Source organism: Triticum aestivum, chromosome 2D, assembly GCF_018294505.1.
Source record: "Triticum aestivum cultivar Chinese Spring chromosome 2D, IWGSC CS RefSeq v2.1, whole genome shotgun sequence".
In the NCBI taxonomy this organism is placed as follows: Eukaryota; Viridiplantae; Streptophyta; class Magnoliopsida; order Poales; family Poaceae; genus Triticum; species Triticum aestivum.
In genome coordinates, this window is record NC_057799.1 from 430,135,140 (window position 1) to 430,160,114 (window position 24,975).

The following is a 24,975-nucleotide window of genomic DNA, read 5'->3' on the forward strand; positions in this document are numbered from 1 at the left end:
CTTGATTCGATCGAACTCCTCTTCCCTCCGAGAGTTATTTACCCAAAACCACCACACTTAGGGCTAGGGTAACAACTTGGTATCAGATTCAAGGCAGGGCATCAAAAACCACCAGAATTGCGCCTAATGTGTAACGCGGAGCACTGATGCTGGGATTCGGCCATGAAAACAGCCAAACCGACAGGTGGGTCCCGCTTGTCGGGCTGACGTGGCGAAGACCCAAAAGTTTGACCGACTGATGTGGCAAATGAGACTCGGCCCCACCTGTCAATGACTAGCAAGTTATCTTCTTCACAACATTTATTCTATGGAGCATTCCATCGAGCACCTTCTGTGCATTCATCCTCTGGTCACCGAAGAAGGCACCGCACGACATGGCCACGCCGGAGCAGTGACCAGCTGAACGGCGAGAGTAAGGACCAGAGGAACGGCGGCCGGACGCCTCCACCCGAGAGTAGTGGCGCCTGCGTGAAGAAGAAGGCGACCGTACGCACAGGTGAGGTCGCGCGGCGGCGCACCATGGAGCCGGCAGATGCAGCCGCGGCAGTGAGAAACTTGGGTGGCGTCCATGGTTCTTCTTGTGCGGTTGTGGAGGCGACGGGGGACTTGGGTTGCTCGTGCTCGGCAGGGATCGCCCTGGTCGAGCGTCGCCGCCGCTAGCGCGCCCGCGGCCAACGGCCCGACGTCCATGGTGTTCTTCTGCGGATGGTGGCGCGAGCGCAACGGCGAGCTGCGGGCCGAGCTCGAGGAGGTGGCGTCAGGGGCTCATGGGAAGCGGAGCAGCTCGTCTGCCTCTCCATGGATTGCCGGCGGCGCACGGCGAGCGCAGCGGCGAGCTGCGGGCCGACCTCCGGGAGGTGGCGTCGGTGCCTCATGGGGAGCGGCGGCGGCTCGTCTTCCTCTCCATGGCGTGACGACGGGGGAAGATAGGTGGGCGCGGCCACTCGGCAAGGAGAGAGACGGGGAAGGAGGACGGCGGCGTGCCGTTGCCATGGTGGCCATGGAGCTCTCGGCTCGGCCGTCCATCCCAGCAGGGCGGCGGCGGGATTCAAGGGTTCATGGCGCGCGGGGAAGAGTCTGAGGCGGACGGGGCTAGCTTGAGCAGGGGGCTGCGCCATGGCCATGAAGCTCTCGTCTCGCATGGACAGAGGTGGCTCGACCGCACACAAACTGCTCGATGCATTGCTCAAAGGAAATAAAGATGAGATGAAGATGATCATGTAGCCAATGACAGGCGGGGCCCACATCTCACATGCCACCTCACCTGGTCATCATTTTGTGTTGTGCTCGGTCTTCACCACGTCAGCCCGACAGGCGGGACCCACCTGTCGGTTTGGCTGTTTTCATGGCCAGATTCCAGCATCAGTGCTCCGCGTTACACATTAAGCGTAATTTTGATGGTTTTTTATGCCCTACCGGTAGTTTTGGGTAAACAACCCTCCGAGGCCCCAAGCCCAACAACCCCACCTCCTCGCCCTCTTCGCTTCGCAACTCTCCATCCCCATGGCGACGCCGCAACCCGCGGGGCTGACGCTGCGGCCAGGAGTAGTGTTCAGGCCCAGCGGCCGCCAGCTCATCACGCTGTACCTCGGCCGCAACGCGCTCCGCGGCGAGCTCCCCGACGCCGCCGTCATCCCCGGCGGCTGCGTCGTCACGGCGGGCGTGGACGTCTTCTCCGCGAGCCCCGGCGCGCTCCCCTTCCAGGCGAGCCACAGGGGGGCGCACGGGGAGGTGTGGGGCTACTTCGCCGCCGCGGCCCCGACCGCCGACAGCGCCCAGCCTGCGCCGGGCGGGTGCTGGGTGCGGCAGGGCGCCGAGAAGCGGTACGAGCTCAAGGGGGAGGCGCTCGGCTACCGGAGCAGGTGCGCGTTCTACGCCACGCGGGCGGTGCGGGCTCGGGTGGTGTGGACGCCGACGCGGTGGCTGATGAAGGAGTACCGCCTCGACAAGGGCGCCGCCGTCTTCCGCAGCAAGCTGCCCGACCACCCCAACGCCAACATGGATTTCGTGGTCCGCAAGGTCTTCACCAAGCCGGCGGTTCCCGTGCCGCCGCCTGCCCGCTCCGGCTTGGTGGTCCGGCGGGTAGGAGGCAGCGTTCCGTCGCGCCAAGCCCAACCAACCCGGGCGGCGTTCGTCAAGGCCCGAGGGGGCGCTCCACCGCTACTGCCGTGTGCCCGCCCTGGCGAGGCGCTCCGGCCAGGAGGAAGCCCCCTTCCGCCGCGCTCGGACCGACCACCTAAGGTCATCGCGAAGCAGGTGATCCTTGCCCCGCCTGCGCACTCCGGCGTAAACGAGGACGCCGGCAACCTCAACGACAATGCCATGTCGTGGACGCGCGTCGGCGGGGAGTACAACTACAACTACAAGGTACCCAGCGGCCGCCAGATCATCGTCGAGTACCTCGGCCCCAAGGCGACCACTGGCAAGATCGCCGACCGCGCCGCCCCGGGCTCCGTCGCGGAGGGCGTGGACATCTTCGCGGCGAGCCCGGACGCGCTCCCCTTCCCGCCCAGCCACAGGAAGCAGGGCGGGGAGGCGTGGGGCTACTTCTTCGCGGCGAAGCCCGCCAGCAGCATGCGGCGGGCGCCCGGCGGGTGGTGGATGCAGTACGGCGACGCGAAGGGGTACGAGTTCCGCGGGGAGGTGTACGCCCGCCACCGCAGGTTCGCGTTCCGCGCGGCGCGGGCGGACGACGGCGGCGGCAAGGTGACGTGGGAGCAGACGCGGTGGCTGATGAAGGAGTACGCGCTCCACAAGGGCGCGTCCGCCTTCCGCGGCGCGACAGCCGGCCCGGCCGGTGCCAACATGGACCTCGTGGTCTACAAGGTGTTCACGAAGCCGGTGGTCACCCCGCCGCCGCCAGCCCGCTCGAGCGAGGCGGAGAACCAGGCGAGGAAGGGCTCAGATGCGCCCAGGATTGTTTTCGACATTGATTTGAACAACTAACCGCTCACGCCGGGTTCGACATTGATCCACGGCCACGCACAGAACACGGAAGGGAATTAACCCGGCTGTTTCTTCAGTGGTGTTCTGGCTCTGGAGGCATCTCCATTGCAGCCAGCAAACGTTCACGAAGCTTTTGATTTGCCTTGCATGGATGATTTTTGTTGGCAACTGCATTACTCTCTGAAAGTGAAGAAACTTGTACAGGTGAGAGTTGGTAGGAATGTTCCCGTTTGCTTCTTTACATATGATGACATTTTGATCTGTCTATCCTTCTATGGTCATCTTATACTCATACTGATTACTGCAATTGTCAAGAATTGATTACTGCAATTGGCAAGAACAGATGAACTGTTATGTTTACCAGATAGCTGTAAGACATCTTATCTTTCTTCAAGGCAGATGGTGCCTACATTTTCGCAAGCAAGTGCGTAGCCATTCATACTGAAATGAAATCATGAAAAGATATCAGTAATTTGATTGTACACATCAGTGTGACTGTACATCGAGAAGCAACAATGTGATTCATTATACACAGAGAACTTCTCAAGGAAAGAACTAACAGGTTGTACTCCTAGAGAAAAACATGAACTGATGAAGCTGCAGGCAGCCCTTCGCTAATACTCCCTCCGTCCCAAAATAAGTGTCTTGACTTTAGTACAATTTTGTACTAAAGTTAATACAAAGTTAAGACACTTATTTTGGGACGGAGGGAGTATTTATGAATCTCAGGTAGATATTGGTAGTAACTAATCACTACTTGTTGCACAAAAAATTCTGCTGGGTCCAAGATTATGGACTTCCATTCTTCTGTTCTAACACTGCATAATAAACTTTAGAAATGATTCCCTTCCCACATGGCCATACAACATCCTCTTAAGAACGAACTGCTCAAGTCTCAGCCGTCTCCTCTTCGTCAAAGAAGTCCCAGAGGTCACCATAGTCACTTTCTGCTTCCAACCTCATCTTAGCAGATAGATCCATCTCTCCTAGGGATTCAAGACCCTTGACCAGTGTTACGTATGTTATCCTGTCAGGTTCACTGTCCCATAGTTTCATAAGACGGAAGCAGTCCATCGTTAATTGTGTGAATTCAGCATCTAGAAGTGTCTTCAGAAGCAGATTGAAACCATCCGTGTCAGGTTCCAATTGTTCCCTCTTCAGATACGAACAGGCTTTGCCAACCTCGGACCTCAAACCTTTGCTGGCAAGCACTGTAATAAGATCAACATACCAGAACAACCTAGGCTTGTACCAGTGCTCCTTTCGAATCTCCTCAAAGACCTAACATAGATGACAAAATCGAGAAGCATGTTAGCATGCATTTCTCAGTTCCAGTCAAGAAGTATCTGCTTCCCAGCATCATCTATTAATCTAAATGCAGGTAATAACACTATAGTAGAAACTGTACTGATGAATACAAAGTAAATTGCCATGCAAATACCCCAAAAGGAAGCATTTACGAAACTCATAATGGTTAAAGGGCAACAACAACAGAGTAAATCTCGGCATCCCCGTTTACTGCCAATGGATTATCACTATTCATGACCAGCAGGCTCACAGCACAAGCACCTTGTGTAGGCCGCAATATCAGTAGTTCGCGTGTTTTGTAGGGGGCTTCGGCATGTTCCCTCTAAAAGGATGGCCACCACCTCCTGCTAGTTGGCGGCTGCTCGAGCAAAATTTACCACTCATGTAAATTTGGCACGTACATCATTCTTAATGTAGACTAAAACAAACTTGCTATTTAAGATTCTTGTTGCAAGATGATAAAGAACTATACCCACATTCATCACTTCACAGATTTATCCCTGCTGGCATGCTTAGGAAATGTCATCTATGGCACACCTAATGCAGCCATATACTGAAATAACATTGGTTTAGAACAAAGCAGGAACAATTTGGAGAGCTGTGATTCATACGTAGCCAGAGTACACACTATTTCAAAACGACGGCAGGTGGTCTGAACAGACAGTTCATGAATAGCCTAGGTTTCCTGAGTGATAAAACGGTGGAGCAGGCTAGAAATACAACCTATCCACCCTAATGTCCAGGAAGGCTCATAATCAGCAACTGTGAGTACACAACTGGGTTAATCAACAAATGTGAAAATATTTAGCTGAATTATCAGTAACTTTTGTACTCAGAATTAAAATCCTATGAATCCCAACTCAATACACTCTGCTCCCAGTAGTGCACACACGAATTAGGCTATACCTCGAGTGCCAGGTGGGCCTCGCCCTGCGCAGCGAGCTCGCGGAAGACGGCGACCATGTCGGCCTTCAGGAGCCGCCGCAGCTTGGGGTCCGTCGCGACGGCGCCGCCGGCGGGGGCTCCAGCGAGGGTGGCGCGCTTGAGGGACTGGACAGCCTGGATGGCCTCGGTGCTGAGGTAGCGCCCCCGCTGCATCGGCTTCCGGTTCTTGCCTCGGTCCCGCATCGTGATGGTGGAAGATGTGCTCCGGCGAACAGCGGCGGAGGAAGGGGTTAGGCGGTGGGGTGAGAAGGCGAGCGACGAGGAGAGCATCGCCGTGCGGCGGCGGGAGTGCGGTGGTTTTGGATGAGGTGCGCATCAGGAGAGAGGAAAAAGAATCACTGAATTTTGTTTTTCTTATTGGAATATGAACATTTTTTTTCTTACAACGGAAACATTTTGCCCTGCAGCTGAAACTCCTAACCAAAATCAGACCAATACTTTCCTTTTGATGAAAAGAATACATTCTGCTTTGCCACACTATTTGAGCCGCACTTCTCTTCCTCCTTAGTCCTCAACTTGTCGAGATCCTCCGTCTGCCCCTCCGAAGGCGAGAGAGGCCAGGAACCACTGTAGCATCATATTATATATATATATATATATATATATATATATATATATATATATATTTGGCATTTTGGCGTCGACCGCCACCTCACGTTGTCACCACAGGCGCCGATATATCCCGTCATGCCTAGAGCGTACTAGTTAGAAGGGAATAGAGAGAAGATTGACGGAATATGATGGATGTTGTATTGAGCCTCACGGACGAGTATATATAGGAGTATAGACTTGGAGGGTAAGAAACCTCTTCTAGAGATAAGGTAGGAGACGGATTACAATTCTAGACTACCAAATACATGTAAACCAAATATATCTCTAACAGTACTAGACCCACACATGTGTCTCCATCCATTCCTGATTTGACCGCCACCTATATCCTCGTTCAGAACCTTGTTCTACCACCGCCACCTCCCGCCATCGAAGGGATGTGAGGTAAGAGCAACTCTAGCAAAGTCATTATATCGGCCTGATCTTCATAAAAACTACCATTATGCCAGGTTCTCCCATAAAGGCCCATTTAGCAGAGTTTCATCCCGTGCTCCAAATCCAACTCGCGAGCCTCAATATTTAAAGATTGGGCAAGACGTGTGCATTCCATCCACCTAAAAATTGGCGCCATAGACATTTCAGAACGTGTGCTCCCTTCCGTCACCGCCCACATCCCCACACCGCCTTTGTTTGGTGCCACTCTGCTGCCTAAACCGCCGTGATTTGGCCCCAATCGCCACCGCTGAGACGTCGATGGACTTCCCACGCTTCCTCACAGCTTTGCAATTTCTTCCAGTAGTCCGGCCACGCCATCCCTTTGACCGCGCGCCCTCAAGGTGTTCGGCAGCTTGCCTGGAGGTAAATTTCTCCAAACTTTTCTTGTATATTTTGTTTAGCGGCTCATAAATGACATAGGATTCACATTATGTGTAGATGGATTTGATGGCGGATGTGACATCCCGACTTAATAGAAATGATAGACCATTCATATCAACAAGTTGCATCTTTTTTTCATGAGCTTTTCCAAAAAAAAAATCTTAAAGTTAAGCGTGCTTAATCGGGAGCAATTTGAGAACGGATGACCCACTGAAAAGGTAAGCACAACACTTCAGATGATTGCAAATAACGATGACTTGGTATTTGCTTGCGTGCAACCTTCAAAACACATGGTGGGCTGCCCACATGACCACTAGTTGCTCTAAGAATAATAATTGGCTGAAAAAAATAAAAATAAAAAAAGATTGCCGTCGTGTTTGCACTTTTTGCAGTTTTCACTTTTGCAATTCGTACAAGATTTTATTGATCGATGAAAACAACGACAATTCACAGCCTCACTTGGTTCAACTGTCAATAATCGACTGAAGGTTAGCTCTCTCTGAAAAGCTCAGAGTTACACTCTCGAGCCAACAGGCAGAGCCCCCGCCAAATAGCTACGTCACGCGTCTCAGGCCGCCATTCGAGCGAGCGCCTCGCCGGCGCGCTCGCCGGTGGACAGCCGGAGCTTCCTGTAGTCATCATAGTTGAACGCCTTGAACCGGCGCGGGTGCTGCGTGTCGACGAACGCCTCCGGCGCGCACACCCTGTCGTCCTTGGGCGCGAGCAGAAACATGGCGATCGAGATGCGCGGCACCGCCGCCACGCACTGCACCCGGTGCTTCACGGTGTGCAGCCTCCCGTTGCTCCACGCCTGAAACACAAAACAGGGTGCTCACTCAGAGGCTCAGCGCACCGGACGGAAACGAATACTCCCAAGAATTTCCAGCTTAAACAAATCGATGCTCGATGGTACCGTGCCGACGTCGCCGATGTTGACGAGGAAGGAGCCGGGGACGGGGTCGACGCGGACGAACTCGCCGGTGGCGGGGTCCAGCACCTCGAGGCCGCCGACGCAGTCGTCCTCCTGGAGCACGGTGAGGAAGCCGGAGTCCGTGTGGATCTGCACGCCCGAGGAGCCCACGGTGTCCTGCGTGTAGTTGTACCTGTTGATGCGGAACTGGCACGGCCAGTCCTGGAACGGGTGGCCCTCCAGCCCCAGGCTCGCGGCCACCTTGCCGGCGACGTCCACGATCAGCTCGTGCATCGCCTCGGCGTAGCTCTTGACGGTCTCCCTGCGACAGATTAGCGCGAACTGAGGTCAAAATTGGAGGATCCGAAATTGATTTGGTGCCAAGAGAGGCGCGGTCGATTTGGTCCGACCTGGCGCGGGGCGGCGCGTCGAGGCGCGCGCAGAAGGCGTCGACGTCGGCGGGGTCCGCGGCGTCCAGAAGGCCGAAGGCCTCGTAGAGCGGGTTGGCGGGGCTGGGCGCGACGTAGCCGCTGCCGGCGATGATGTCGGCGTTGCGGCGCTTGGCTTCGTCGGGGAGGTCGAAGAGCGCGCGCACGGCGGCCTTCATCTCCGCCTGGAGCGCCCCGGGGACGCCGTGGCCGGACACGCGGAAGCAGCCCAGGCGCTCGCACGCGTCCCGCAGCCGCGCCGACTCCTCCTGCTGCGCGCCGGCGAGCCGCAGGTCGACCACCGGGATCTCCACCATCTGTGCTGCTTTACTAGTTGGGCGGAGTCACGCGACGCGCCGATCTCGCTGGCTTGCCTGCGGGATCTACTGCAGGGGGGCGGCCGTGGTGATGTAGGAGTAGTATTTAGAGGCCGGCCGTGAGGGACGCAGGGGGCAGGGCGGCGAGTCGCGCCGCCGCTTGTCGGGACAACCGTTGCTGTGTACCGAGGTTGGTGAGACAATCAGCCGACACATATCCGTGTACGTCAACCACTGCCATTTTTTTAGGGGTTGTTTACAGCACGATTGTCTCAATTTTGAAGAAACCATTGGATTAGTCTTCTTCAAAGCTTATCCACGCCACGCTAAAACATACACCCACCATATCTAATTTACTGCATATGTATTTTTTTAAGATTCAAACCTCACAAATTTTGACCAAGTTTGTGAAGAAAAATATTTGCATCTAAAATGTCAAACATATAGCATTAGATTCATCGTAAGACGTAGTTTCATCTTTCATATATTTGATATTGTATATATAAATCCTCCCTCCATCCGGAAATACTTGTCGCATAAATGGATAACAATGGATGTATCTAAGAACTAAAATACGTCTATATACATTCATTGGGCTGACAAGTATTTCCGGACGGAGCGAGTAGTTTTCTCTATAAACTTGATCAACGTTTTCAAAAGGTTTACTTTTCCAAAAAAAACTATACACACTACATTAAGCAACTGGAGGGAGTGTAAGATTATAGACCACCGAGCCCCATATAAAGCTTATAGCGAGATACATGCTCCCCTGGGTGAAGTTTTTAGTCCCTCACGTAGGTATTGCCCGGTCTATCTTTTCTTTTTCTGTATGCTGGCGGCTCGCTCGGGTTTCGAACGAAGAAGGTCGTTAGCTATATTATTTGGTTGCTTTTCTATGGTTTTTCTTTTTTTTTCTTTTTTTCGTATTTTTCTTTGTTTCTTTCTTGTTTCTCACTCTCTTTTTTACTAGTTCTCCTCGGTTTCATTTTTTCTTTTTCTTTGGGTTTCTTTGTTTCTTTCCCGATTATCATATGTTTTCTTCGTACACATCATATATTTTTATTATATCCAAAAAAATTGTTTACACGTTTAATATATTTTTAGTTACACGGTTAACATTTTTTGAATATATGTTTTAACGTATATTGTTTTCATGCACATTATACTTTTTGGTATATATCTAAAACATTTTTTTATCCAGGTTTAACTTTCCTATATACATGTTTAACATTTTTTCAAATATATGTTTTGATGTCTACTTTTTTCAAATATATCAACATTTTCTTAAGTTATGCTAACAAAACATTTACGCTCTTAAATTCTTGATTTTAAAGTTTAAATATATGTTCAAAATATAAACAAAAGTAACTAACCTTGGAAGTTGGGCTGGCCCATTAGTCACAACTGGAAATACTAGGCCGGCCCACCGGTGCATCCTTGACGCGAGCGTACGTTAGGTCCCGCTATAAGCAAGACACCATCGCTCTCGATCGTGTGAACCAATCTCTCTTTGTTGAATGTTCGCTTTAGCGGGCTCCATCGTGAGCCCCCATGCTAGTCGAGAGAACGGGGAGGAAAAAAGGGCTAGGCCTACTTAACTGCTTCTTGCAAGAAATAAAAATTGCCATCAGGAAAAAATGATGATACATAAAAGGCATAAAGCACAAATTTACTAAATGGCATGCCGTAATTTAAGAAAATTGTAATGCTATATTTTATTAAAATTTCATCCTCTAATTTAACAATTTACCATGGTATATTCAATAAATGTGCCATGTTATCTTAAAAATTAAAATAGCATTGCGCCAATCTATACCTATTAATAAAGCAAGGTGCATTTCACCCGATTTTTCATCCGTCTCCTATTAAAAATACACAAGGTGGTACTAATTCGTAGAGCCAAGTTTCTTTCGTCGTTTGTGCGAGCCAGGATAACAGAACGACCCACCTATCCTGAATACTTGCTAGCCCACCTATCCCGTTTGAAGCAAAAAAAAACTTGCTTGTGAGCAGAGTCGAACTCAAAAACCTATCACCGATTGTATAATGTCATGGCCAACTCAGCTAGCTCATATTGTCTGTAAAAGTGAAGGTCGATTCACGTATTTAGTAGTCCCACCTCCCTCCCTTACATGCAATCTACCCGATTAATGTACGTCTTTGAGTTTCCTCATCTCTGAGATAATGACAGAGAAATGAGTAAATAAAGAGAGGCTAATTAACTGCACGACCCAGTAAAATCAACAAGATTGATTCACATAGAGGATTCAAAGGCGACGTCACAGAGAAATGAGGAGGAATGAAAGCGAGGCTAATTAACCTTCCATATATGTTCCTGAGACAAAGTCGCATCCTACATAATTTAAGAAGGACACCATGGCAGCCATTGCTTCTGGCCAACTGTCGGTCGAGGGTATGGCATGAGAACTAGTATGGTTGTCATGTCCATGAGATGATGCCTGCTGTGTTTGGAACTGGTATGGAGGAATGCCTTTTTATCTAGTAGATCCATCGTAGTACTGCTCACGTTGTAGTTAGCACTATTGGTATAGTTCAGCAAGTTATGATCTTACCCATGCTAGGATAAAAAAGATGACTTGTGATCGTATCTATTTATCACTAGTAAGTGTGCACGTGCAACGCACGTCTTGACAAATATTACAACCAAATGTGAGAATTCACATGCATAGAATACATTCTGATAGCACTAAATATACTATAATTTGGCCTATAATTTAAATGAGTTTCAAGAAAGACTATAATTTAGCATTGTATGCATAGAGCAAGAACATAAGTAATTGTCTCAATGATTCCCTATAAGCTTATGCAGTTCTCATCGATGTTGTCTAAAGCTTCATTCTTGGTGTAGTAGAGCAAGTGCACGAAAAAAATTGTTATGAGAATCAACATGCATGCCCCGTATTTGGCACTATACATACTAACAAACTTTTGATGGAAGAAACCTAAACTGAGCATGATATTGTTGATAGTGATTTGCACGGGCATTGCACCACGATAAATATCATCTAGTGCCACTTTTTATGTTCACCAGCGATAATGATAGGATGGTTCGTATCCACAACCAAAAAAATATCCTTGCACGTTCCTAGTCACTCGTTCATATTGCCACTTTTTATGTTCGTCATCGATAATGATAGAATTGTTAGTGTCCCTTCTTGAAAATTAATGAATTGTGGCATGAACACTCTTAAACAGTGGGCACTGCTGAAATCTAAGGTCGGCTGACGTGTGTCCAATTCGGGATCAATTTTCTAAACCTAGAGTTATGCACAACTAAAAGCAGCAGCCTACGTGCGTAATTGTCATGTGACTTGAAAGAGTCAAGATGTGGAACCAAATTTGTTGTGTGCGAAAAAATTATCATACGCCTCTAACCCAATAAGTATAGCTCAAGACTTCCATAGCTCGACATCCTCTATTCAACGTAGTCCCACCCGTGTGGACGCTTATCCTCCATCCCACCCTCATCGACAGTGGATGCATGTCGGCCTAATCACAATGCATCTGAACATGGTCGATCCCAAGGGGATGTGCTCGGACGCCTAATGGCACACCCGTTAGTGAACAACGCTAACACAATGGGATGTTTAGGACTTTAAAAGCTAACTGAATTGGACTATAAAAAACTGATTAATTACAATACATGGTAAATCACATTTGTTCTCCTGAGTAGCTTGCTAGCTCGACCATAATAGAAATACAAATAGTTTATTCTGAAAACTATTAGCCATTATTTATAGTTCAAGAGATCTGCCAAAATTTAATAGTACTTCGGAAATCAGGTATACACAAACTTACGCCCTGGTTAACACGTCTGTTACCACATATGATTCTGCAATGTAACACTAAGATAAAAACAACAATAGATGTCTAGTGATTCGCAAAAAAACAACAACAATAGATCTCCAGCATTTTGTCAATAATCAGCAAATTAGAGGACATGTACACACTATTTGAAGTTTGAAATTTTAGATTGAACAATGGCATGATTAAGTTCTCAAGTAGCGCCATCAGCTCTTTTTAGTTTTGTACACCCATTTGTCTTTTGTTTCAGTACTCTTATTTACATGCAACAATTAGGCAAAAAAAACGTTCTCCATGCAACATGAGCTCTTTTAAGTACTGTACACCCATCAGTCTTAAAAAGTAGTGCTAGGTGTACATTACCGGCAAAAAATCCCCATAATTAAACATATCTTCTTTTGTAAATGAAACTTCACTAAGCAAACCTGAAGAATTTCATTAAAAACAGTCATTGACTTCACATGGAATCAAACAGCATATGTACGTGAATGGTTGCCTAAAAAGTGCTAGAACAAACATGTCCAATTGAATTGTTTTCGGCACTGGATCAACTAATAAACTTACTCATAGACTGAAAAGTAGGAAACATCATGGAAATTCGTAGCTTTGTACTTACCAGCTGATCTATGGATTTCACTAATGCCAAGTATCTTGGTTTGCTTTTTATTGTAGAGTTTTACTTTGACGCACATATAGAAGAATGATGAGGCATGTTTACTGATTCACATGTCCATGCAACATTCGCTTGACCTTCTCTGCTAATGCGGATGCAGTTAGAACTATTTTTGAATGCATAAAATCTGTCAAAGCAAGAAGATATGCACGGTTTATGTTCTGTTCCTCAAGAAGATATGCATGGACAGACATATTGATAAGCTGAATACAAGTATTGCTGATGCAATATTCAGCCAAAGTGTGTCATCACCAATCAGGGAGACCCATGACTCATGCAAAGTGCTAGTCTGGTACTCACTTTCATCACCCCATCCCTACTGCCGCAGCTGCATGAACAGCCATCGGTGTACTCCATGCTCTTCTATAGCTTAGACATGAACACAAATATCCGATCTGCTATTCTGCAATAAGAAGATCGGAAAATCCTTGACCACTCGAGAGGTGAGGAGCGTAGGGTGGGGGTTTCCTAGGGTGTCTAGTAAACGGAGTATCATGGAAAAAGGAAGATAACGATTAGCCTTTCCACTGAATTTTCAAGTTTGTCAGATATGCATGGACAGATATGCCATGCTTCGAATTTACACCAAAAGCTACATCTGCTTGCAAAGAAATATTGACCTGTCCATTGCTCTCCGGTAGTTCCACGTATGTAATCTCAATTCTTTGTGGTCAAATCATATTCATGGGGGGTATGATTATTGTTTTACTTGCATCACTCAAGAATGCAGAGATGTGTCTTAGAAATAAATTGAAATTTGTTCTGATTCTGTCAGTCAAGAAAGGGAGATTTGGACAGCTACTTCAAGACAATAAACAAATGATTTTTAAATTCTCTTAGTTTCCCTTCCAAAATAATTCTCTTAGCCTGAGTATTGGATTCCTAAACAGTGGCTTAGCAGCCAGTGTTTGTTGGAAATATGCCCTAGAGGCAATAATAAATTGGTTATTATTATATTTCCTTGTTCATGATAATCGTTTATTATCCATGCTAAAATTGTATTAATAGGAAACTCAGATACATGTGCGGATACATAGACAACACCATGTCCCTAGTAAGCCTCTAGTTGACTAGCTCGTTGATCAATAGATGGTAACGGTTTCCTGACAATGGACATTGGATGTCGTTGATAACGGGATCACATCATTAGGAGAATGATGTGATGGACAAGACCCAATCCTAAGCCTAGCACAAGATCGTGTAGTTCGTTTGCTAAGAGCTTTTCTAATGTCAAGTATCATTTCCTTAGACCATGAGATTGTGCAACTCTCGGATACCGTAGGAATGCTTTGGGTGTACCAAACGTCACAACGTAACTGGGTGGCTATAAAGGTGCACTACAGGTATCTCCGAAAGTGTCTGTTGGGTTGGCACGAATCGAGACTGGGATTTGTCACTCCGTGTAAATGGAGAGGTATCTCTGGGCCCACTCGGTAGGACATCATCATAATGTGCACAATGTGACCAAGGAGTTGATCACGGGATGATGTGTTACGGAACGAGTAAAGAGACTTGCCGGTAACGAGATTGAACAAGGTATCGGGATACTGACGATCGAATCTCGGGCAAGTAACATACCGATTGACAAAGGGAATTGTATATGGGATTGATTGAATCCTCAACATCGTGGTTCATCCGATGAGATCATCGAGGAGCATGTGGGAGCCAACATGGGTATCCAGATCCCGCTGTTGGTTATTGACCGGAGAGTCGTCTCGGTCATGTCTGCGTGTCTCCCGAACCCGTAGGGTCTACACACTTAAGGTTCGGTGACGCTAGGGTTGTAGAGATATTAGTCGGCGGTAACCCGAAAGTTGTTCGGAGTCCCGGATGAGATCCCAGACGTCACGAGGAGTTCCGGAATGATCCGGAGGTAAAGATTTATATATGGTAAGTCTTGTTTTGGTCGCCGGAAAGGTTTCGCGCATTATCGGTATTGTACCGGAAGTGCCGAAAGGGGTCCAGGGGTCCACCAAGGGGTCCACATGCCCCGGGGGGCCACATGGGCTGTGGGGTGTGCGCCTTGGCCTATATGGGCCAAGGGAACCAGCCCCAAGAGGCCCATGCGCCAAGAGATAAGATAAAGGGAGAGTCCTAAAGGGGGAAGGCACCTCCTAGGTGCCTTAGGGAGGATGGACTCCTCCCTGGCCGCACCCTTCCTTGGAGGAAGGGCCAAGGCTGCGCCCCCCCTCTCCCTTGGCCCTATATATAGTGGGGGGAAGGGAGGGCAGCAAAGGCTAAGCCCTGGCGCCTCCCTCTCCCTCTCGTGACACATCTCCCTCCTCCCGCAGCGCTTGGCGAAGCCCTGTTGGAACCCCGCTACTTCCACCACCACGCCGTCATGCTGCTGGATCTCCATCAACCTCTCCTCCCCCCTTGCTGGATCAAGAAGGAGGAGACGTCGCTGCTCCGTACGTGTGTTGAACGCGGAGGTGCCGTCCGTTCGGCGCTAGGATCATCGGTGATTTGGATCACGACGAGTACGACTCCATCAACCCCGTTCTCTTGAACGCTTCCGCTCGCGATCTACGAGGGTATGTAGATGCACTCCTTCCCTCTCGTTGCTAGTAAACTCCATAGATTGATCTTGGTGATGCGTAGAAAATTTTGAATTTCTGCTACGTTCCCCAACAGTGTTAACGTTTGAACTCAAGTACACGCCATCATATCAGATACAATGAGCAACCTTCAGAAAATGAAACATTAATGCAGTAAATCTAAACTGAATTTTGGTCATGATTTAGATGGGCAGATCGCAAGAGAGAAAAGTGAAAAGAGAAGATGGCAGTTGCAGAAAATTACCGGCCAGTACATGCATCTGATCTTGATGGTGATGTGGCGTGCGCCGGGCGGCGGCCTCATTTCGCCACCACCAAAGTGCACGCCAGCTATGAGCTGACCTGTGCAGCCACTGTCAGTGCCACATCTCCCGTGCGGGACCCCGCGGGAAAGGGTGCTGCCGGCGGCAGTCCCGTCGATGGCCAACACAGCGCTCGTGGCATGGCTAGATCAGCTCACACACGGGCCTGCTCCTGCGCTCGGCACTACGCGTCCCCCCCGGCGACGACACCCTGACGTAGCGAGGCGCTGAGGCCTCGTCCTAGTGACAGATGCTGACAGCCGGAGGCTGCCCCGCTCTGGACGAAACGGCGGCCTCCATCCCGGAGTGCACAGCAGCCACCATCCTGGAATGCACGGCGGTCCTCGGCCCGTCGCTACTCCTCCCGGCGCAGCCCCAAGCAATGACAGATGCAGATAATGGTTGGCACAGAGCTGGGAAATGCCCTCCGGCGCGCAGCCCCGCCATGGCCTCCGGTGGAGATTTTAGATCTAATTTGATACCGAGGCCGCCTCTCGCCGGAAACCGTCGCCACCGGAGGTTCACCGTCGAGGCCGCCGCACCCCTGCCCTTCCTCGTCCCCCTTCCTTCTATTCTTCTCTATCTCCTCCCCACCTTCGAAGCTCTCTCTCCCTGGAACCACAGTAGACCATCGAGGAGCTCAGCCGCCGTCGCGGTCCCTCCGACTCGCCGGAGCCGCCCGTCGTCGCCCCGATCCGGCTGCCATCCACCAGATACACGCCAGCCCTGTTTGAGCCCACGCCTTGGCCATCACCGTTCCCTGCGTCGAGCTGCCGCCGTCGCCCCGCGATGACCACATCGCTCGCCTGCAATGATGTGTGTTTGCCATCGGGTTGTGTTTGTTTTTCTTCCTTGAATTAGGGAGGTGATATATTCGGAGTGGGCGCTGGGCGCGGAACGGTTTCGTCTGGCAGAGTTTTCGTCCGCTGAGGCAAATTGCTAAGCGCAGTTTTAGTTAAGGGCTAGTATAATCATAACGGTTAGATCAAGTTAAGCAGTTCCGATCGTGAGGCTGTAATTGATCCGTGTTGTTATGTGTACAATAGGCTGGGTGTACTTAACGATGAATATGTTTTCTTGTTTAATAGTAGTATAGAAGTATAGATACACTAACGGCGTGCACTACTACACCAAGCCCATTGCTCAGATGGGTGTTCTCTCCGCCCGGAACCCCGACTCATCCTCTTTGCCAGCCATGCGAGAGTCCTTCTGCCGGGGCTCGAGCAGGACTAATGATGAGCTTAGGATTTTTTTCTTTTAGAAAAAGCTCAAGAAATGCTAGCAAAATCTTTGAAGGTCCAAGGTTGCATAGGACCTATCTGTGGAAAAGGTATGCTTCTTATGATTTGGGATGTGTATTTGGATTATTGTTTTCCGACGTATGTGTTTGACTGGATTAGATGTATATAGGATCTTGCTAGTGCTATAGAGAAGAGAATGCTCTGAGAATAGGCTATTTGGAAGGAACAATCAAGATCAAAAGGAGCAGCATGATGTTCATTCCAAAATTGAGCAGATTCATTGCTGAAATCTCCTTCGCTTAATAATTAACATCATTGTCTGCATCCTTACACCAGATTAGAGAGGGTTCCTTTTGAAAATTTTCACTTCTAGCTTCGTGAGTTTTTAAAGATGGGAAAGATGTATTTATAAAATTTGTATTTCATTAATAGTAAAGTGACACACAAAACACCATTGATGTATTGACTTCTTTTGTTTTTGTTACTAAAGTCATGAATTTAATTCTAGTTTACATAAGAATACTAACTATTGTAGTGATGCTCTTTGTTCCCAGTTTTTACTTTTCAATAGGGCATTATATAAGGTTGATTGATCGGCGGTGTGCTTGCTCTGGTCCGGAGAAAGAGGATGAGCAGAGAATGGTGATCGATTGCTTTTATCACATTGTAAGTATAGATTGTAGAACGTTTGCCCAGAAAGAAAGTATGTACAACCGATACAATTGCCATATATAGATGGTGCTCGGACTAACAAGTGATGCCACTTTCAAGCTTTTGGTGTTTGAAGTGTAATACTTGCTAGGTTTCCAACTACAATTTTTTTTGTAGTACAAACTGAATGTATATGGCATGAATTTATATTTCAGAGTGTATGAACTGATTCAGACTATGTTGACCACTTGAGTTTGGCAGGTTTTTGTTGTATGGTTCTCTCTTTAAAGAATTGAAACAATTCTTCCATGGGGGCAGAATAATTGTCATCCTGAAACGACACGCAGCGTCATTAAGTTTCTTACTCCCTCTGTCCCAAAATAAGTGACTCAAATTTCTATTAACTTTGTACTAAAGCTAGTAAAAAGTTGAGTCACTTAGTTTGGGACGGAGGGAGTATTTACCAATTGAAACATGAGCTAGTAATATCACAACTAAAGTTTTTTTTTAACATATCATCACAAAATGGATGGCTGGATTACGTTTGTATGCATTCTACAAGGGTCACTTCATATGGTGTTATAAGTTAGTTTTATAGTTTTCTCATAATACCCTTTGCTATTTTATATGTCTATATCTTTTTGTTAGGATATTTTTTTCATCTTTTCCACCATCGATTGCTCATCCACCATTTGAAGCTCCAATGTTGAGTGATGTGACTTTTTTTTCTCCCGTTGCAATGCACGGGCATTATTACTATTTATAAACAAAATATGAATGTTCCGATGACAACTTTAACAGAAAAATATTTATCTAAATCATGGCAAAAATTAAAAAAGTGGGTTTTTAACATGGCTGATTAAGAAAAAAATTCTTATTTTTGTAAAAAACATGGCAAATTTATAAAAAAAATATCATAGTGTTCACACGGCTAATTCTTGCGTTGCAAAAAAAGTGTGTGCTTGTGTAAAGGCGAAAATTTGCCATGTCAATAAATCTGATAGTATATAAAAATAATTTACAATGGTCTTTCAAAATATGGAAAATTCAGGATTTTTTCATGGGCACATAGCAAAAATTACAATTTTTGTTCTCTAAAAACACATGTCAACTTTTGGGAATTTGTAATGGACACATGGCAAAGTTGGTGATTATTTCTTTGAAAAGATGACAAATGTTAGAATTTTCCATGGACACATGGTAAATTTAGGAAATTTGTTCTCTAAAAACATGGCAAGTTTTGGAAATTTTGTCATGGTATTTAAAATAAATTTGTCATGGTTTGTACAGTAAATTTGCCATGGTTAAGCTACATATAAACATAAATTTTTCATGTTCCATGTCAAAATTAAAGAAATAATATGTTCACTAAAACATCACGGCGAAACAAATTGGAAAAGACAAAAACCTGTTTTGTAAAGGTCATGGCAGATTTTTTTTACATATGCTATGTACAAAAAGAATTTGGCATGATATGCACAATAAAAACGACATGCTAAGTACAAGATTTTTCTTTTTGCGGGTGAAGATTTTTCTTCCATGGTAACTATAAATAAAAATGCGATGGTGAATACAATAAATTTGCCATAGTGTAAAAGCATCCGGAGAAGTACATGGTCCGTTCTGCCGCCCCCGACACAGCGTGCACAAACCTGTGTGCCCCAGGCTTCAAATCTTCGGTGGCCAAATTGCGGCATATAAACGTGAGAGGCAGCCATAGACACGACACGTCTCAGAACTGTAAAACAATTTCCACGGGTCGATCTATTACGAGGAAAAGCATGAAGGCGACACAACACTTCAGAAAAAATATCACCGGTAGACATCCAGCGGCAACATAATGTACCAGAACGCCAAAAAAGACATGATAACCGGCCAGCCATTCAGAGGGATATATGACATAAATCCAGCTGATCCATACAGCAATATCATACATATAAAAGGTTAGTTTACAACGGATAGCATCCCCCTGCTGGGCAATTAACGGTACCCAATCTGCACTTCAACTGTACCATGGTCAGCATTGCAGATTGTCTTTTCATACTGGTCATGGTAGAAGGTAAGATCACCTTGGAAGGAGATGGCATGACCGTCATTAACATGGTCAGAATTAGTAAAAACATTAAGGTTCAGCTTGATTATCAAGAGCGGCTCTAAGTATATCGGAACAGCTGCCCAAGTCCGCAACAATGGAAGTCTGCCATCAACAACCTCTGCCATATCATCTTCTCCACACTGAAAAAGCAGGACATTAAAGTCACCGTAGAACTCATGGTGCGCTGTGATTTCGCCATATGCATAGCTACAGCCACTGCCAGATGCGAGATCAAGGTTGACACACAAGCTGGCCTGTATAGCACGATACATCGTCACGAAAAACACGTCTATATCACGGCCATATCTTGCTGGCATTGTGTGGACAATGACACTGTTACATAAGTACGGGTCCACATAGAAGACGTAGTTTGCAGTGTCAATCCGGTTATCATCCTCTGGGATTTCAACTTTAATGCGGACATAGTCCTCAAGCGCCGCCCCTTCTGCCCTGAGAATCAAATTACCCTGCGCATATGGCAATGGAATAAAATGATTCAAAAGATGCAAAAAAACAAAAATAATGATATACTGCCTTCATTTCAAGAAGTTAAAAGATAGGTTGTTTAGTCTGAATGCATCAACTCATAGGGCCATTGGTCATATATGTTGTTGCATGCATAGGCTCGACGTGTCTCTATTTTGTAAGACGCGTTGTAGTGTGGAGAAAGAAAACATAAAAGCTAGAGCTTATTCTATTCATAGGATTCTCGAGCCCAGGAACTTGAAAAACAGATTAGAATTACATTAGGGTTACAGAACTAAGGACCTCTTCTATTTGCAAGAATTATAAAATGCATGAATAGGAAAAACACATGAATAGAATGGCATGCCATCTTATACTCACCACGTTCCTTTATCTAAGGTGTATTATTTTTGACATAATGACCAAGAGACATAATTAAGAAGCGATTGGGGCTGAAGTACACCTTGCTAATCCCTTCGATGGAAAGATTAAAAGACCGGAAACACAAGCTGGAATCCGCTTCAGACGGAAGCAAGTCGATTCGGTGGCCCGCAATAGCAAAGTCGCCCGCATACATGATCGCGTACTCTATTTGCATGGGTCACGCAATGTTTTTGAGTCAACAAGTCGTTCTAGGGTAGCGACTCTTGACTAGTCTTGACTGTACAAAAAAAATTACCATAGTATATGTATATACTTATTAATAGTCAGTGGCAACCAAGGGAGGAGCCGCAGCACCAGGGGAGGAGCAAACCACCACCAGCAGCAGCAACCAGGGGAGGAGCAGACCAGCTTGCGGCGGCGCCGGTCGGCAGGATTGTGGGGGCGGCGGCAGCCAAGGGAGAGGGTCGCGAAAGCCGGGATAGGTTTGGGTCGGGGGGAATTCTGGGGCGATCTAGGTTACATGGGGGGATTGTGCAAGCAAATGGAAAAAAATATGACAGGCAGGGCCAACTTTTAGTAGTTCGGCTCAAAAACCATGGGGCCACGCAAGGCATCCCCCGAAAGAAGGATTGCATACAAACCAAAATAAAAATATTGGGAGTTTTTTTTGTTCAACCAACCGATTGGGAGGTTGGCTTGATTTTATCGTGAGGTTGCCATGTACATGATGGTGGAGGAGTAAAAGCCGAATTATATGGGGTTACAAATACCCCTTACATTGTAGAATATAGTAAAAAAAACAAATACGCCTAACATATAGGAACAAATGGAGTACTACAAAGTTGTATGGATGTTTGATCATGCACACGAAAACCATATGGAAATTTTTGAAGTAAATTCCATATGAATTGTAATCCTACAAATCAAACAACCAACATAGAGAAAATTCCACACGAATTCCTTTGAATGAAATTGGCCCTAAAAATTGAGATGCAAGAGTGTTTGAAAACGTAGAAGAAACAAAGGGATTCTAACGGAAGGTTGAATGTAATACCTTCCCTGTTCATTGCAGGTTGGTTATTTGTTAGTACGGGTTTAGCTTATGACGTGTTTCGAAGTGTTCGGCCAAACGAGTATTTCACGGAATGCCGACAAAGAATTCCATTAATAAATGACCGTTTTGTTTCTTTATAACAAATCGACGAATTCGTAGATCTTTTTAGGAGGCCTAAATGATCACAGATCGAACCTATCCTATTTTTACAATACGATGGCTGGCTACTCATGGACTAGCTGTAGCTACTATTTTTTTTCTTGGTAGCAATATTAGGAATGCAGTTCATCCAACAATAAATCAAATTCCAGCTATAGAAACTATTGACACAATCAAACCTGAATGAACAAAATGTTGAATTGGATTGTGCCAGTCTATATCTATAACTCCAAAATAGATTGCAAATGAATCATAAGGGAAATTGTCTTAAAGTTCTAATCCTACAAGGAAACATTCTAAGGATCTAAATCCTACAAAAACAATATGAAATATCTTTGAATAGAATAAGCCATAAGAAGCGCTCTACTATGAAACAGAGGGTGCATTACATATACCTGTGAATCAACATTACGATGAAGTGGTCCATTCTCCGAGTTGCAGTAGTAATGGGAACGATCGTTGAAAGCAACAAAGGTGCCCACGAAGGGAAATCGGGGACGCACAGATAACAGCTCCACCAAGTCCCGAGATAAGCTGTAAGCCATCGATAGATCAATGCTGTCTCCGTGATAGCCAATTTTGAGACTCGGTGGAATATCCTTTCTGTAGTACTCATCATATCCACCGGTCTCAGACCACACTGGTAGAGAATAGGCCTTTCTTTAGTCGCGCCTCTTACGAACCGCGACTAAAGGCCCGTCCACGTGGGCGGCCTCCTCCGCAGGTTTAGGGTTTTAGCCTTCCTAAGGTTTTTTGCGAATTTTTTTTATTTTTTTATTTTCAAATTTCTAAATTATTTTAACCTCTAATCTCTAATCACCACCCCTCATCATTGCTCAATTTATCCTCTAATCTCTAATCACCCTTCAACATTCAAATTTCTAAATTATTTTAACCTCTAATCTCTAATCACCACCCATCATCATTGCTCAATTTATCCTCTAATCTCTAATCACCCTTCAACATTCAAATTTCTAAATTATTTTAACCTCTAATCTCTAATCACCACCCCTCATCATTGCTCAATTTATCCTCTAATCTCTAATCACCCTTCAACATTCCAAATCATCTAACTTCCCGGACGGTCACCCATCCTCTCACTACTCCAGCCTGAGCACGCTTAACTTTCGGGTTCTATTCTCCCTCGTTTCCAAGTCTGCACTTGTTGTTTTCCTGACAATAATAGGATGTCAATTCTATTAACCCTCAGGAATTTAGCTTGAGCATGAAGTGACACATTTCACTGTTTGAGTTTGAAACTATTGTTTTAAAAAACAATAATTATTTAGTAACACTAACATTTCTGGAATAATTAGTTTGACCACAGTTTGACCAGATTTGACCAAAATTTAAAAAAACTGAAATAATTATTTAGTAACACTAATATTCTAGAATAATTAGTTTGACCATTGTTTGACCACAATTTGACCACAATTTGAAATTTTTTGAATTTTTTTGCCTCTCCAGATCTTAAAAGCCCCGTATCTTTTTTCTGTTAGGTTTTTGAGGATTTTGAAAATGTTTAACGGGGTTTGCCCCGTTAAATTCGGATGTAACTTTTCGAGTAGATGATTTTTCATATAAAAAACTTTTTCATCCGAGTTCGTATGCAAAAGTTATGCCCATTTTAAAAAATTCCAAAGAGATTTTGCAAATAAAGTCGAAATTCATATTTGTTAATTTTCCCAACAACTAGACCACATATCACATGAGAAACTTATTTTATTTTATTTTTTTGACATTTCCATCATTTTCTTTTGGTTTTTCTAAAACTGAAAAGGCGGTCCGGGAGGGGGTAGAGTTTGATGGGCCCTTTAGTACCGGTTCGTGCCGTGAACCGGTACTAATGCCTCAAATCCCATTAGTACCGGTTGGTCTGGCCAACCGCGATTAAAGGCCTTCGAGCCAGCCTGAGGACCTTCCCGGTTGGCCAGGCCAACCGGGACTAAAGCCCCTCCCGTCCGCCAGCTGTCGACCGAGCGCGCTGGGCCCAGATAGTTGGTCGCGGGTCTCCTCCCGAACCGCGACTAAAGAACCCTTTTGTCACGGTTCAATTATTTTAGGGACTAATGAGGGCGTATGGAAGCCTCTTTTTCTACTAGTGCCAGTCGCCATCTGTGTCATAGTAGTCGCCACAGTTACTGCCATCGTAGCGATCACTATTGTGGCCGTATTCAGCAAGCTGCTCGCTGTAATCATCATCTGCAGCAGGAGAATCTTTGTCTCCCGTTTGCTCATCAGCAGGATTGACAGTTTCTTCTCCCGTTCCCGTTCCCCTTGCCCTTTCCCTTACACCTCTACTAAAAAAAAGCCGTCGAACAACATCGAGAGTCCCGTAATGAATAAATCTAATGGGCTCAGAGATGCAGGCCTGTTTCAGGAGAGGATCGAGTGTTGTAAATAATGAAAAAGAAAGAGATACTCCTATGACCGTAATCAATCATGCTTCCATCGATCAGATCGATGTTGGGTAAACTATTTCGTCTAGCTAGCAGATACAAAATCAAAATACCTGCAGAGAGCAGAAGACGGCACTCCAACATGCTCTTTCGGGTTCGGCGGAAACGCTCAGCGGCATGCTTCTCCGTTCAGCGGCAGCGATTGGATAGGGGGCGGCGGCCCTTGGCAGGTTATTAAACCCTAGATCGATCCGATGGCGCTGGTAGTATATATATATATGCCCAAACCTAGTCTTGCGGCCTGGGCAATCTCTCTTTTCCGATTTGCTTTTTTTTTTGAGACAATCTTTTCCTTTTTCTTTTGAGACAAATGAGACAATCTTTTCCGATTTGCTGCTTCTAGAACTTAGTCAGCCCAGGCCGATTACTCTGTAACAGAACTTTCCGGGGCAGGGGGGGATGCCCCGCGTCGCGGTAGCCCAGATGTCCCAGCCCATCAGTGCGGGAGGCCACGGCCTGTTTTTTGTTTTTTATTTCTGTTTTCCGTTCTTGTTTCTTGCTTTATTTTTGTACTTTTCTTCATACTTTAAAATATTGTACATATATATAAAAAACACTCTTCAAAAATATATTTGAAAAATGTTGCAAAATGTTGAATAAGTATTTCAAAAATGTTGAACAAGTATCCGAATTTTTTGAATAAGTTTAAAAAAGTTGAAAAAATATTTGACAAATGTTGAATAAGTATTAAAAATTGTTGAACGAGTATTTGAAAAATCTTGAACCATTATTCGAAAATCTTGAATAAGTATTTGAAAATGGTGAATAAGTATTTGAAAATGGTGAACATGTATAAAAATGTTGAATAAGTATTGAAAATGTTGAACAAG

At 46.0% G+C, this 24,975-nt stretch overlaps 3 protein-coding genes across 3 annotated transcripts; all 3 read right to left on the reverse strand.

Annotated features, from left to right (window-relative positions):
- Positions 1-3,401: 3,401 nt before the first annotated feature.
- On the reverse strand, positions 3,402-5,538 carry LOC123053620 (protein THYLAKOID ASSEMBLY 8, chloroplastic). The gene is made up of 2 exons (XM_044477116.1): positions 5,161-5,538; positions 3,402-4,227 (listed from the first exon to the last, which is right to left on the reverse strand). Exons 1-2 carry the CDS (start codon positions 5,467-5,469, stop codon positions 3,835-3,837), a joined length of 702 nt encoding a protein of 233 aa, XP_044333051.1. The 5' UTR covers positions 5,470-5,538; the 3' UTR covers positions 3,402-3,834.
- Positions 5,539-6,864: 1,326 nt separating this feature from the next.
- Positions 6,865-8,499, reverse strand: LOC123053622 (2-oxoglutarate-dependent dioxygenase DAO). The gene is made up of 3 exons (XM_044477119.1): positions 7,945-8,499; positions 7,538-7,856; positions 6,865-7,435 (listed from the first exon to the last, which is right to left on the reverse strand). Exons 1-3 carry the CDS (start codon positions 8,277-8,279, stop codon positions 7,193-7,195), a joined length of 897 nt encoding a protein of 298 aa, XP_044333054.1. The 5' UTR covers positions 8,280-8,499; the 3' UTR covers positions 6,865-7,192.
- Positions 8,500-19,389: 10,890 nt separating this feature from the next.
- LOC123049511 (uncharacterized) lies at positions 19,390-24,421 on the reverse strand. Its single transcript, XM_044472418.1, has 2 exons — positions 24,199-24,421; positions 19,390-20,091 (listed from the first exon to the last, which is right to left on the reverse strand). Exons 1-2 carry the CDS (start codon positions 24,262-24,264, stop codon positions 19,510-19,512), a joined length of 648 nt encoding a protein of 215 aa, XP_044328353.1. The 5' UTR covers positions 24,265-24,421; the 3' UTR covers positions 19,390-19,509.
- Positions 24,422-24,975: the final 554 nt, after the last annotated feature.

Bases quoted from the DNA above. Each gene is read 5' to 3' on its own strand.
- LOC123053620 (XM_044477116.1), bottom strand. From the start codon at position 5,469: ATGCTCTCCTCGTCGCTCGCCTTCTCACCCCACCGCCTAACCCCTTCC. The intron at 4,228-5,160 runs GTATAGCCTAAT...CATCTATGTTAG, and splicing joins AGGCCCACCTGGCACTCGAG to GTCTTTGAGGAGATTCGAAA.
- LOC123053622 (XM_044477119.1), bottom strand. From the start codon at position 8,279: ATGGTGGAGATCCCGGTGGTCGACCTGCGGCTCGCCGGCGCGCAGCAG. The intron at 7,857-7,944 runs GTCGGACCAAAT...AATCTGTCGCAG, and splicing joins GACGCGCCGCCCCGCGCCAG to GGAGACCGTCAAGAGCTACG. The intron at 7,436-7,537 runs GTACCATCGAGC...TTTGTGTTTCAG, and splicing joins ACATCGGCGACGTCGGCACG to GCGTGGAGCAACGGGAGGCT.
- LOC123049511 (XM_044472418.1), bottom strand. From the start codon at position 24,264: ATGCCGCTGAGCGTTTCCGCCGAACCCGAAAGAGCATGTTGGAGTGCC. The intron at 20,092-24,198 runs GTATTTTGATTT...CCATATGCGCAG, and splicing joins CCGTCTTCTGCTCTCTGCAG to GGTAATTTGATTCTCAGGGC.